The sequence below is a fragment of the Dysidea avara genome, chromosome 11, assembly GCF_963678975.1.
Source record: "Dysidea avara chromosome 11, odDysAvar1.4, whole genome shotgun sequence".
In the NCBI taxonomy this organism is placed as follows: domain Eukaryota; kingdom Metazoa; phylum Porifera; class Demospongiae; order Dictyoceratida; family Dysideidae; genus Dysidea; species Dysidea avara.
In genome coordinates, this window is record NC_089282.1 from 26,794,637 (window position 1) to 26,808,604 (window position 13,968).

The following is a 13,968-nucleotide window of genomic DNA, read 5'->3' on the forward strand; positions in this document are numbered from 1 at the left end:
AATGATCAATTTTCTGTACAGAAATGGCCGTAAAGGTCACCAAAGGTCAACTCAGCGATGGCACTACATCTAAAATTACATGTCATGAGGAGTACTATTTATGTAAAAAGTTTCATGGTTTTATGAAAAAGTGCACAATATTGCCAATTTTGGGGGCTACGCCGCTATACTATTAGTAGAATTAGGGATTCCAAAATTAAACTGGGATGTAATAGTTTTAGTTATCAACCATTTTTGGTGTATTAGTTCAAGTTTTAAGTGACTGATACCATAACTGATAATTTATATGACGTCATTTAATTGTTGTTCAAGATGGTGGCATATACGTAGTGAATGAAATGGATCATTATGGAAAAACAAATGTGATGGATTTTAGAAAACCGATCCAAATTACACAACAGAGATGTTTCAAGATAACATTATAACTTGCCAAGGGATTGACCAATATCACTACCGATATTTATACAGTAGCAACAGTCTGTACATAAACAACTGGTTTCACATTATCCATGTGACTGTTTAGAATTATTATTCACTCTACACTATGAGAAGCCATATCAGTACACACACTTCTAGTGTTTGTTACTGGAAAGCTTATCACAGTCTTTACAAATGAAGCAATTCAGTATATTATAGTACCTTTGTACATAGGATAACCAAGGAAACTTGCTGTACCAGTTTTCTCACAAGCCATTAAAATACAGAGTAATGCAGAAATATTCGTTTAAGCTACCACCACAGGCAGAGCATAACATGAATACATACACATGTTGTACACTTCAGTTTGCTTAATGTAAATATCAGATCAACTATCGGCGTATTTTGGTGGCATCAATATCGGATATCGGTACATGTCAAAAACCCATATTGGTACACCTCTACAAGAGATAGACTTCAAAATGGAGGTAAACGTAGGTACAATTGAACTGACACAAGGGAACAAACACTTCACCACACTGGTAGTACACTACACAGGTATATCAACACTTCAACATCTACAAGTAGTCACTCACTAAAATATATCCCAGAGCTGAGTTGAACACTGCTGTAGCCTGTACAATGACAGGTTACCACAGGCTAATGTCTTTTCCTCCGGATCCCACTGTTTTTGTCAAGATGACACCGGATGAGACAGCTAGGAGGCATCACTTGACGACCAGTAATCTACATAGCAACTAGTTATTAACAGGTTAACATGATCTAGTTTACCTTTGTAAGAATAGTGGGTTGACCAGGGACATTATAGTGACTCTACCAGCAGGCAAGGAACCAGGATCATCTCTGGTTTCAATCGTCCTTATAGAGGTATACAATAGTTGACTAACACTAGCTCTACACTGCTTATCTTTACAGTAGCTCCAAGGCCATAGTTAGTGTTGGTAATGAAAAATCAATCTCTATAGTTTCTCCTCCAACTCTGGGTGATCAATCCTACATCAAAATCATAGGCTAATAATACGGTGATTTCCCTTGCTGTTTCTGTAGCGTACAATTTAAATATTTTTCAGTTTTCTTAATAAAAAATGGGCAGTAGCATCAGCGATGCTGTTAGCACACTTCAATCTTTGTACATTACATGTGGTCATTATACTATCGAAAACAGATGTCTGTTCTTGGGGAAATGGATGCTGTGAGTTTCCAAATCATAGTGTAAGAGAGACATCAGCTTGCATTGACACGTAAACACTGTAAAGTTCCACTAAATAAGGTCAGAAAAGGTGACCGGACCTTTTAAGCAAGTGTATTTTGTAGAGCACCTCATCTAATAACCCAAACAAGCACTGGACAACATTCTAGATGTTGCTTCCTCCCCATTTTGAGCCAAAATTCGTCTAATTTACTACACAGCTATACCCCCAAATAGAGGTATTTGGTCTCTACCAAACCCACTGTTTAAACTAGACCATTGGTAGGCTCCATCCCCTAGTCTCGCGTGGCCAGACCCTTTTTTCCCTGCAGTTGACCGCGCGCGGTCCGCACGAAAAAAAAAAGGGTCTGGCCACGCGAGACTATCCATCCCCTAAGTTACACGTTAGGGGGTCGATTTTTCATTGCCAACTCGACTTAGTCTGGTACATCGCAGACCCTATCCGCTGGGGCTTATCTATTAGAGATTATAAGCTCCCACTGGAAAGGGCGCTTATAATCTCTAATCGATAAGCCCCAGCGGATAGGGTCTGTGATGTACCTAGTCTCACGGCGCCCGACCCTAAAAAGAGGGTCTGGTGAAACTGTGTACAAAAAGTTTGGTGCTGCCGGAATGTTGGAAGCTCCAATCAGATCGCTCCATTTCAAATTGATTATGTAATGCGTACATTTCAAAAGATTCGCGGCTTACGGTTAATTACATCTGGTGACTTTGCCACTTAAAATCGTTGAGAAAACGGCCATACAATTCTGTTGGGTTCGTTATAATGTTGAATAAATAAAGTAGCACCATTAGTTTGGTAATGCTGTAAGCGGATCTGGTTGAATGGATGTTGTGACGTAAACAGTACACTTATGTAACACTTAAACGTCATCCAATAAACATTCCAGAGTTCAAATTTTTTGTACACAGTTTCTCTTTTTAGGGTCGGGCGCCGCGAGACTACGATGTACCAGACTAAACTCGACCATAGTCCAAAGTACACGTGATTACTCATAGTACAAACCTTCTCTTGATCATTTGTAACCAGGTTTGTAACACGAAATGACATCGAGTTGTCCGCTCTTCTCGAGGCTCTTCTCTGTGATCTCAGGATCTGCAAGCTACCCGACGCTACCAAGTGTCACGAAACTCCTGTAGACTCACTCGTCTTCTCAGCTATCATGTCCTGACTCCCGAATCATTCGTTCCTGTTTTCGCTTTCCTTCCGATACCCTCAGGCCTGCGCGGGTACACTACACCTGCTATGGCTGTTCTAAATAGTGCCTGTGCCTGTTCTTATTAGCGCACATTGTGCAAAATTGATGAGCCCATAATATCTATGATGAGTCGTTCATCAACTCCCCACAGGTGTGTTAGTCTCGATGTTAGTGTATGATGGTGAGTGGTCCACTGTACTCAAGGAATGGCCGAGTCACGTGTTCAATTTCGAGATGGATCTTATATTAGTTGGCTGCGTAGATAATCTATGATGTCGATGTTGAATACCTGCTTTCACGTAAGTGTGTGTATGTCTCTGCTATTGGATGATAACTGATTGTGTCCTTACACGCTCTTTATTCATAATCTCAATGCCATGTGCACTGTGGGTTCAAATCCGCGTAGTTTCAATTTCTTTATTATTACATGATCCTGATTGTATGTTAGTTCACTAATTTGTGTAAGAGCAGGACTCACAGGCATTTGCCTTTTTTTACCTGTATGATTAGGCCATACCTATTGGATTTTATGTTGTACAGACCTGACTGACTGTATTTTCAAGGGGTGGTCACTACAAATAGTCTTGTAGAACCATCTGTGACCAGAATCAAGGTTTTTGATCAACGAAAATATACCTTGATCACTTGATTTAGCCTTAAAAACAGCCTTGATTGCTTGATAATTTAGCACATATTTTTGTAAATTTTTGTTTTGGTTGTGAGCTAGCTTAATCACCGCTTTCTAGGACGTCTTGATCGCTTGGTTCAGTGCTAATTTACCTCTTGATCGCTTGATTTTATTTTGATCCTGGTTGCAGATGGTTCTACAGGACTATTAGTAGTGACTACCCCTTGATTTTTCATGACCTGAAATAATAGTGATAATCATATGATATACGATCATGTGTACCAAGATGGTCAGTGTTGTGTGTGCCAGTGAAAAGTCAGTTATTGGGATGACTCCTCTGAGGATCAAAGTCTTAAAGGTAATAGTGAAAATCTTCCAAACAAATCAGTTTCTTAGTACTCAAGAGGTTTGTTTCATTGTACAGTAATACATTGTGGTACTACAGAACACCCTATATGCTTCATGCAAGGCTTTTTGCAATTGTGGCTTGTTTATATGGTAAAATTCACCAATAATACTTGAATTTTCTATTGTGTATTACAATCATTATCAAATTGACCGACCTACCTACCCAAATTTTCTAAGGTTGCTTGTGCAACATAACATTCAATAGGTATGGTCTTATTATTATTATTTTAACAAAGCCATTTTGAACTGTGACTCAAATCTCTATCCTTTTCCATAATTCCTTGCTTGCTAACAAGAATCACTAAATTGATGCGATGATTTACGTATGCAAAGTTGTTAATTTCCCAGTTCCAAAATAATTATTTCTTTCTGTCAGTCATTCTTTCATTCAAGCATCGAGCCCACTGGTTATATGAAGGTAAGTGAGTTCGAGGCAAGTTGGAGTAGGCCTGAGACCGTGAAAGACATCATTATGCTTAATAGGCAAATAGGGTCAGGGTCGGGTTCAGCTTTGGTTTCTTCTTCACCAAGTGCAGATTCTTCATATAGGTTACTTCTTGAATCACATTTATAAGTAGGGAGGGTACGTAAGGGCTAGTAGCCAGCAGCAGTAGCAGAGCCAGTACGACACCGTCACTCATTCGGTAGACTCCACTAGATACTAAAAGCATTGTGGGGCAAACCTGATCTAGAAGACTTGGTAAGCACATTAATATGTTAGCCAGTTATAGGATCAGTAGCTAACACTTGAATTGGGTAACTTTGACCCCTTGGATGGTGTGATCTTTGCTGAAATATCACCAAAAATCATATAGCTAGCTCTGATCAATAATTCGTAATGTTTGTATGAGGGACCTACAGTAGCTATATAGCTATCTTGATCTGCACAAAATCAAGTTCAATTTTGATCAAATAATAACACCTAGTTACATCTCTACTGGTGATAGAGAACTGTTGACTGGTCTTGATAAAGTCAAACATTTATTCTACACACTACTGAGTGTTTTTGTTGAATATGATACTCCCCCATACAAATATTACACATCTTTCCCTTCTTCATTGAAGTGTGACTTCCCATGGTCATTGCAGTACACCTAACTCTCTCACACTCTGCACCTAGCCAATTTATATAAACCGCCATTATAGAATAAAATGTCATACAGTAGCTAATTGTTTAGTTTGTACTGAATTTTGTTTGTCTTTGATTGTTGGGCCATTCTTAGCTTGTCACGTTCTCTTCTCATTAATCTCTCCTCTCTTTCCATATTGGTCCAGAAATTATTATCATAAGTATGATTGATTGTTATGATTACAAGTAAAGTAGTTGCCATTCTTCACAAATAATTAGTCTTCTGGTATAAAACTTTGAAAAAAGGAAAAGACAAAAATGCAAAACTTACTGGGCTTAAACCCTGGACCAGCAGACTGATTCCTTCAGACAAACATAACTCAATTGAAAAGGTAAGTGAATTTTCTACTGTTAGTGACTTGATTGATGGCAGAGACGCTTCCCATTCATTTATAATGTTGTGTAATGTGTTGTAATAACTACTTCACTTTGTGGCAGTAATTGATAGTTGGGGGGTGTGTTCAGAAGCTTGTCACCATTGTTTCTTTTGAAGCAGTATAGCAGTCATAATTATTTACAAAGAAATAAACCAAAAATTACTAGGAGTTTTAAGTCCGATTAGTGATCATTCTATCTATCTATATATAAAAAGCCGTCCGTCCATCACGCCGCTTACTCGCCAAACTTGGTGTGAATCGGCACAATCTATGCTGATAATGAAGCACTCATCATCCGGCTACTCTTAAGATTGTTATCACGAGTTCACGCATGCTTCCATTCGCTATCTACAGCACGTAGAAGGCCAAGATGTAGACAAAACTCGAGCAACATTCCTTTGAAAACCACAGCACATACCATTCAAGTGGTAGAACACCTGACTAGTGTGTTTAGAGGTCGTGGGTTCGAATCCACGTGTTGGCAGATTTTTTTTCTTTCTACTCAGTACCTTTTTGTGTACACCTTTTTAAAACACGACTTTTAGCTCATTGTATCTTGGCATGCAAAGCACATATCGATGTGGGACTTTAGCAAAATTAAATGCCCCTCATCTGACAACTTGAGTGTTGTTGTAGCAAATCAATACGTGCTTTTGTTCACTCTTTGTAGGGCTGGTGTAGGGAAGGATCACTGAAAAGTTGAGTTACATTCCTGTCAAAACCACAGATAAACAACTGTGGTGATCTGTGCACCTCCCTTAACCCCAAGTTATTATAACCCCGTCTAGGTCATAACTTTTTTTTTCACTTTTGGGACCTTTTTGATGCACCTTTTTGCTCTATCTGTTTCATGCAAGTCTTCATCTACAAACTCTTATGCTCAGTTTTTCAGCACTGGCACTTAACTGCCTCACATCATAGGGACTCTTATAGCACTTTTGGGATAGGGCAGGCAAATTGCCAACATATTTGTCCATCTGTGTGTTGGTCCAGTGTGTTGTATTAGAGTAGGTAAAAGCTTTCACCAGTATCCAGAATATCTACATCTTTGTTTTAAGCACATAGGTGTGCACTGGCATACAAAACTGTTTGTTCAGATTTACCTCATTACTGCTGTAGTAAATAGGCAGCTTGCATGATTACTACTGTGCATCTGATAAATGTTAATACTGGAACCATGTAGATACCGTAGTTTACACTGAGGAACTGCATCTGACCTGGCACAACTGTTTCACTATAATCCTGCTTACATGCTTTCACTCTAAAGGATCATACATTACCTTAATGGTCAATTACACTGCAGGTGTTTTAAACTGGTTTTTGTATGGTAAGATTGTGTTGGCTTTAAATTATGCTGAAGTTAATTTCTCTTTGTGACAGTCAGTAAGGTAAACATCATGTAGAAACTGAAACTGTACCATGTGTACACCACCTGTAATGTAGGGTATACTGTATATACAATTGCCTTAGCTCACATGCAGTTTAACTAATTAGCCTTGCATGCTCATTATTTCACTATATGTACTACATAAGGATCATGTAGGACACTAATATTTATGCTTGGTTCCCAATATATTAATTATTGTTACATTAGTTGTCCTGCACGTAAGCAGCCAAGGTTTTATTTGTTCTTCACAGCACGTTGAAGTCACTGGTAGGGAAGACGCACTGAATAATTGAACTACATTCCTGTCAAAACCACAAACAATAAACTTTAGTGTTTTGCATCATTAATTCCAGCAGGATGGCTAAGGTAACCTCGTACTGTTAAAAAATGTGACATCACCATGTACTGTACATAGCTACATGAGCAGTGCTGGTGTTTAATGCTTGGTCCCACTTCCTGGCATTAAAATGTTTAATGTGGAGGTGGTCCTGTATGTAGGTCAGCTACCAATGCTAGTATATAATATAGTGGACATTTAATCCCTACTTCAGCCTATACCCATGACTGAATTAGGGATTAAATGTCCACTAGTATATCTGCAGGTTTAGGCTACCTCCCTTGTTTCTCTACTATGATCCCCTTAATTTTTCCTTATACTTGTTGTTTACTTATTGTAACATTATTATGACTGGTAAACCTGTGCATACCGTTTAGCGATGTTCAGCTTGTTTCACAACATTACAAAATGAAGAACAGTATGAGAAGTGACTATTCTCATTTACAAATGTAGGGAAGCCATTGAGGTACTGCCAATCGACACCTTGGGCTGTCAGTAAAAAGAAATGGGATAGAAATGAGGACAAAGGTAAGTCCATAATATGTGCATTGTACGTATTGTGGTATGCCAAAAGGTACCTGTCAGGCTGAAGCAACGGCAAACAGTGAAAAAATCAAGCCCATAGCCTTAGCTGATATCGAGTTATGCTTGTGTGAAGTAATCAAACAGGTGAGCAGGCAATTAGTCAGTCAGTAGAAATTCCTTAAATGTTTTGTAGCTACCTATCGGAAGCATTTAGGGTCATACTGAAGGCACTTTTGAGCTTGGCTGTACCTAACCAATACTGCCAAGGCACCACGAAGGTATTGTGAAGCTGGTTTTTGCAGGCGATATTTTTGGCCAGAAAAGGTAGTGCTACACCATAACTTCATGATATGTCCTTCTACTCTCCTCAGTATATCATACAGTACTGTATATTAAGGATCATGGAGGTTTGGGCCAAGTTTGTTCATTTCTCTTTTATAATTTATGATGTACACATGACCAAACTAACTCAAACTCTCAACATTTCTAACCGAACTACAAGTGTGTCCTTTATACCTTCAGATGTAGACATTTCTTACTAGACCATTGTGAATATGACTGTTTGTGACATCATGCATCCATAAAAGTGCAATAATTGTTAGCGTTGTACCACACTCGTGACACTTAGGAGACATTGTTGTTACATCGTAACTTCACAATACACCCTTCTACAGGAGTATATGACAGTAGGATACTCTCCTCAGTATATATATTACAAACTGTTAATACTACCAAATTTATAGTGATTTTACAATGACAGACTATTCTATCATAACATGAACACACATACTACACACACATGAATACTATTGTGTACATAAAGGAACACACACTACACTATCCTCTACTACACACTGATGGAGTATACAATATCAACAAGTGATGTGTTCATTATGAAGTATCATAATCCACAGGGTCATCACTGGAGGTGGTCCAGTCTAAAGTTGAAGAAGTAGTGTCTGGTCTAAGTGATGTACTGCAGAGTGAGCCCCACCCCTTATGATGTCATCAGTGGAATTATTTTGTGCTAGTCCAAGAAGTTGGAGCTGATGGAGTGACAACAAGTGTTGATGTTGTCCTTGTTGAAGAGACATTTTGAGAAGTTCCAGTCCTCACATAGTCACAACCAAAATGACAAGGACACCATCCCAAGGACAAACAGTCAGGGACGAAGTTGGAGAAAGCTAAACGTTCTCTTGCCAGCTCATTTGAAATCCAAAGTACAAAATGTTGTGTACATTATCACTATTAATATTATTATTATTATTGTTGTTGTTACTTGTAGGGTAAAAGGAATAAAGTGAAACAACAAAAGGTAAAAATTATTATACAGTACACACTAGTACTCCTCTAGTATTTGAATGTGTAATTTGATTATGACATGTTGTCCTTAATTTAAGACATTTTATTATACAATACTTTAGTTACTATTCCATTGGTGACCCACAATGACAACCTGTATCATACAGTACGGTAGTACTGTATATTAGGGATCATGGAGATTTGGGTTTTCCTAGCCAAAAAAAAATCACCCAAAAACCAGCTTCACAACTCCATCCTGGCACCTTGGCAGTATTGGTTAGGTATAACCAAGCCCAAAAATGCCTTCAGTACGATCCTAAAGGCTTCCAATGAATTATTACGCAATATAAACAATATTTATTCAATGGAATTTTCTACTGACTGCCTGCCTGCCTGCCTGCCTGCCTGCCTGCCTGCCTGCCTGCCTGCCTGCCTGCCTGCCTGCCTGCCTGCCTGCCTGCCTGCCTGCCTGCCTGCCTGCCTGCCTGCCTGCCTGCCTGCCTGCCTGCCTGCCTGCCTGCCTGCCTGCCTGCCTGCCTGCCTGCCTGCCTGCCTGCCTGCCTGCCTGCCTGCCTGCCTGCCTGCCTGCCTGCCTGCCTGCCTGCCTGCCTGCCTGCCTGCCTGCCTGCCTGCCTGCCTGCCTGCCTGCCTGCCTGCCTGCCTGCCTTCAGGCAAGCATAACTCTATAACAGCTAAGGCTATGGGCTTGATTTTTTCACTGTTCGACATCGCTTTGTCCAGAGACATGCATTTTGGCATACCGCAGTACGTACAATGCACACATCATGAACTTACTTTTGTCCTCCTTTGTGTCCCATTTCATTTTGCTGACAACCCAAGGTATCGATTCACAGTAGCTCAATGCATGGCTTCCCTATAGTACGTTTGTAAACGGGAATCGTCCGTATTTTCCATGGTGACTGGATTGATTGCAGAAACGACTCTTACACTTGTTCTTCGTTTGTAACGCTGTGTAACGGGCTGAACATAGCTGAAAGCGAAGTGTAATGGCCGCTGCACTTTCGAGGCAGTAATTGATAATTGAGGGAACACGAATCATCATGTTTTCGTGGTGACCCTTATAAAAATTATTGCCTGTTATCAGCCTTCTGCAAGCCTGTCAATGTTATAATGTCACTAGCCTGTCACAGTACTGTATTCAAGATTATACTGTTGTACCATTCCTGGGGCAGGCCTGTCTAGCAGGATTGCTGCAGGATTGGTAATAGTATTGTGGCAGGTATGTAATTTCAATTTACAGGCCTGTCACAGTCAAGGACCGAGGTATCCTGAAAAAAACATTGTACAACAGCCCTGGAACATACATGTAATGTGTTGCTATGGTGATCACTGTTGCTACTGGTTACTGTATTGCTTAGCTCACTTAGCAAGTTCCTCCACCATAGAGATTATTTATCACGACACACTACCATATGTCGTGCGGCCAAGAAAGCCGACGACCACACCATGAGTATATTGACAGGAAGAAAGAAAACAGCTTTTTCATGCGTGCATAGCTCCATGGCCCCTTGTCCAAAGCACATCATTTTTGCATTATAGCTGTCGCTCAGGTAGGGTACACCACACAGAAAATTTGATTAAAATTGCAATAGCCATTTACGAGATATGGGCGTTCAAAGTTTCATTTTAATTTCTTTGTTTTTTTCTTATGCAGTACAGGGGCTTCGATTTTTTTCTTTTTGCACACTTTGCAAAAATTGCTATAAAATGCAAACGTGTAACTCATTTGCCTCGATCTTTGGCACAAATGAAGAACGTGTAACAGTGGATTCATGTACCAAGTTTGTTGTGAATCTGAGGAATATTCAAGGAGTTATGAGCATTTATTCACATAAAAAAATATCAAACTTCCATCACGGCTACAGGGTAAACCAAGTATAGAAGTAACTTGAAAATTGGTGTGTAGATAGGCGTTACTTTGTTAAACTAACATTCAGGCTGCTAATAGTTCGTGCAACGTGTGTTAATTACGAGTCCTAGTGCATCGTGAAGCCACACGACTAGAAAGTTCCATAAAGCATTTAAAGCATAGCCGCGAGTGCTATCTGAAAAATAAAGTACGAGGTGCGTGGCCGAGATGCTAATAAAGCACTCGGCTTCGCCTCATGCTTTATTAGCATCTCGGCCGTATGCCTCGTACTTTATTTTTCAGATAGCACTCGCGGCTATGCTTTAACATATACATAGATCTACCAATAGAAGTTCTAGATTGTTCTAGAACATTCTATGTATGTTCTATTGGAAGTCCTCAAAAAATGTGCACTCTATTAGAGTATTACAATAATATTTTCAAATATTGAATTAAGTCATGCAATGAAATACATGTATAAAGTCTGTCTTAAATAATCATCATAGTATCTACATAGAAAAGAAAAAATGTGAGTAAAAACAAACCTCAAAGTCAGCCATAGGTGGCTTTTGGGCCTTATAAAGTACAAAAAGAAGTGAAATCACACAAAAACAGCCAAGCTGTGAAAAAATAGTGCGGCCTTAAAAATCCTGGGTGAAAAAAGTTGTGAAATCAAAGGTGGCGGCCAAAAAATAGCTGCAATGATGTTAATGCTAAAAAAAAATTTAATAATGGCTGTAGCCACATAACATGCTTCGTGGCTGAACGAAGGGCGCTGGGAGCCATAATTTATTGATACTAATTCGTGCATTAGAATACTTTATATCAATGAGCCTTATCCACAATGACGTTTTATGACATCACGAGAATAAAAATGGCCGCGATAGTTGGGGGACTGTTATACAAGCGCCTATGGAGAAAAATTTTTGATTGCTCATATTTCAGCCAGGAAAGAAGATATCGAGTTCTAAACAAAAGATGCAGTCAAGTTTTATATAAGACATTACGATAAACGAGTTTTGTCGTGTTTCAAATTTTTTTCTAAATAGTGTACGTTTTCAATAGCTTTTGTTACTTTATAACCATACCTGTTGGTTAATGGTCAATGTACCACTCTGCGTGGGTAGTTCAAAGGCACCACCAGTGCCATAATTTGTATATTGCACTGCTACAGACCGCAGCGAGTGCATTATAACTTATAACGCACTGGTTGCGGTTTTGTAGACCACAACGAGTGCATTATAAGTTATAATGCACTGACCGCAGTGCAATATACAGATATTGCACTGGCTGCGGTTTTGTGCAGCATACCACAAGTGCCGGTGGCGAAGACCACTGCGACACCTCACCTAATAGGTGGAAAGACACTTCATAGATCACTCGAATTCTTTTATAGCCTGACATGTAAAGGTCGATTGTGGGCTATAACGTCACCAATACGTATAATGTTTTCAAGCAGCCAATGGCGATTGAAAAAGCCAACGCGGGTGGCCACAACTCTAGTCTACATATATAAACGTACTTATACACCTTACTAGTCTGGTGCCATCTTAGCCCAGATTAAACTGTAGTCCACTTCGACAATGACTCAATAAAACAAATAAATATTAGAGGTGTACCGATATAGAAAACTAAACCGATCCGATACCGATACGATATGGATTAATCATTTTGAAACCGATACGATACCGATACGATATACCGATATAACTAAGTGTAGCTATTTATATTTGAGGAACCACATATGTCATATTTAACTTCATTTTAGCTACTGAAGAAGAAACTACTGAAGACAGTCTTAAGATTATTGGCTATGCTTGGTTACCCATGGTGGTGTGGCCTCTATTGACAGCTCAGACTGTAAGGCACCCACAAATATTTTAATACATGCCTCTGCCAAGATTAGTCCGGATTACTCCACATTTTAATGGCTTGTAGAGATGGCTGGTTGTTTTATGCTGTGCTCTTGGTTCATCTTTTTGCTGTTTCCCCAGGCCCACCACTATGAGTGTTTGTTGTATGATTGGTAAGCTTTGTGACAACAAAACAGTTAATTATCCATGCACTTAGATGGCTTCGCGTAGCGTGCTGCTTTTTAGACAAGGAAGATAACTACTGTTTCCTGCCCTTGTTAGCTAAATAATAGGGTTTATAATGTGGCTTGATCATTGGACAGTCCTAAAGATAGTTCAGTTGTATATCGGTGTATCGTATTGGTTTTTAGCAGCAATATCGGCTCCAACCGATATAGTAGAAATGTCTATATCGGCCACCGATATGATACGTATCGGTATATCGGTACACCTCTAATAAATATATTCTAAATAATACTAACCTTTATGTTCGATTGTGGGAACCAGTTTTGTCATGCCACCAGATTCGAGTTTAGCCAGTGTAAATAGTAAGAATTAGACTAGTATCGTTTAGTAGTTAGGTTTTGTTTACTTAAACCGTCTATTTGGCTGCTTTTTTTCGCTCGAGAGAATCACTATGGTGATTGGTCTGGTGCTAGGTCTATATGGCACGCTGGCATGCTGAGCACTACATGATGAGAGTCGAACAGCAAATACAGGTTAGTGATGTAACCCATGGCGTACTGGCTTTCAATATCTCAGGTGGCTGCGGTGCTGCGGGGGGAACGTCATCGCAGCGTCTGGCTTGGTTGCCCACAATCGATGTTAGAGGCCTGGCCTTTGTGGGTGCTCTGCCTGTATGGGCGCACTTGCCTTCAGGCCCTCAGGCTCGTGCGTTTATATCAGGCAGGGCGCTCGTGGCCATTGTATAACTATATAATATCTCCATGCCAAGCTGAAATATGAGCGATCGAAAATTTATCTCCATGGGGGCCTGTATGGCAGTCTCCCAACTATCGCGGCCATTTTTATTCTCGTGATATCATAAAACGTCATTGTGGATATGGCTCATACTGAGGTGTTGGGGTTGAATGGGTTGAACTTTTCTTTGAGATCACATGAGATGTTTGATGACGCATGACCAACCTCCTCTTCCTCTCCATCTTCCTATTATATATTAAAGGTTTCATTTTGTATTTATAATCTTGCTAACAAGTAAACTTTTCATTGTGGGATTCAAAATGTAGCAGCTTTACATCCACACCTCAAAATGAATGAATCTTTACAGGCCTGCCACAGATTTTG

At 39.7% G+C, this 13,968-nt stretch overlaps 2 protein-coding genes across 22 annotated transcripts in view; one reads left to right on the forward strand and one right to left on the reverse strand.

Moving 5' to 3' along the window:
- Positions 1–13,968, reverse strand: part of LOC136238916 (sodium/bile acid cotransporter 7-A-like) — a 51,003-nt gene that overhangs the window by 9,416 nt on the left and 27,619 nt on the right. The window lies entirely within an intron of this gene.
- Positions 2,897–13,968, forward strand: part of LOC136238918 (uncharacterized) — a 51,052-nt gene continuing 39,980 nt past the window's right edge. For 7 of the 21 annotated variants that reach the window (XR_010693266.1, XR_010693265.1, XR_010693264.1 and 4 more), the window contains exons 1-3: positions 2,903–3,146; positions 8,553–8,858; positions 8,924–8,953. Coding sequence is in view for 17 of the 21 variants with exons in the window: in XM_066029599.1 (XP_065885671.1) it covers positions 8,709–8,858; positions 8,924–8,953 (180 nt within the window). In the remaining 4 variants the exon portion in view is untranslated. Of the gene's footprint in view, positions 3,147–3,593; positions 3,834–7,490; positions 7,642–7,687; positions 7,783–7,831; positions 7,963–8,552; positions 8,859–8,923; positions 8,954–13,968 lie in introns of those variants that run through there. The other 14 variants (XM_066029607.1, XM_066029608.1, XM_066029614.1 and 11 more) reach the window with 14 other exon arrangements.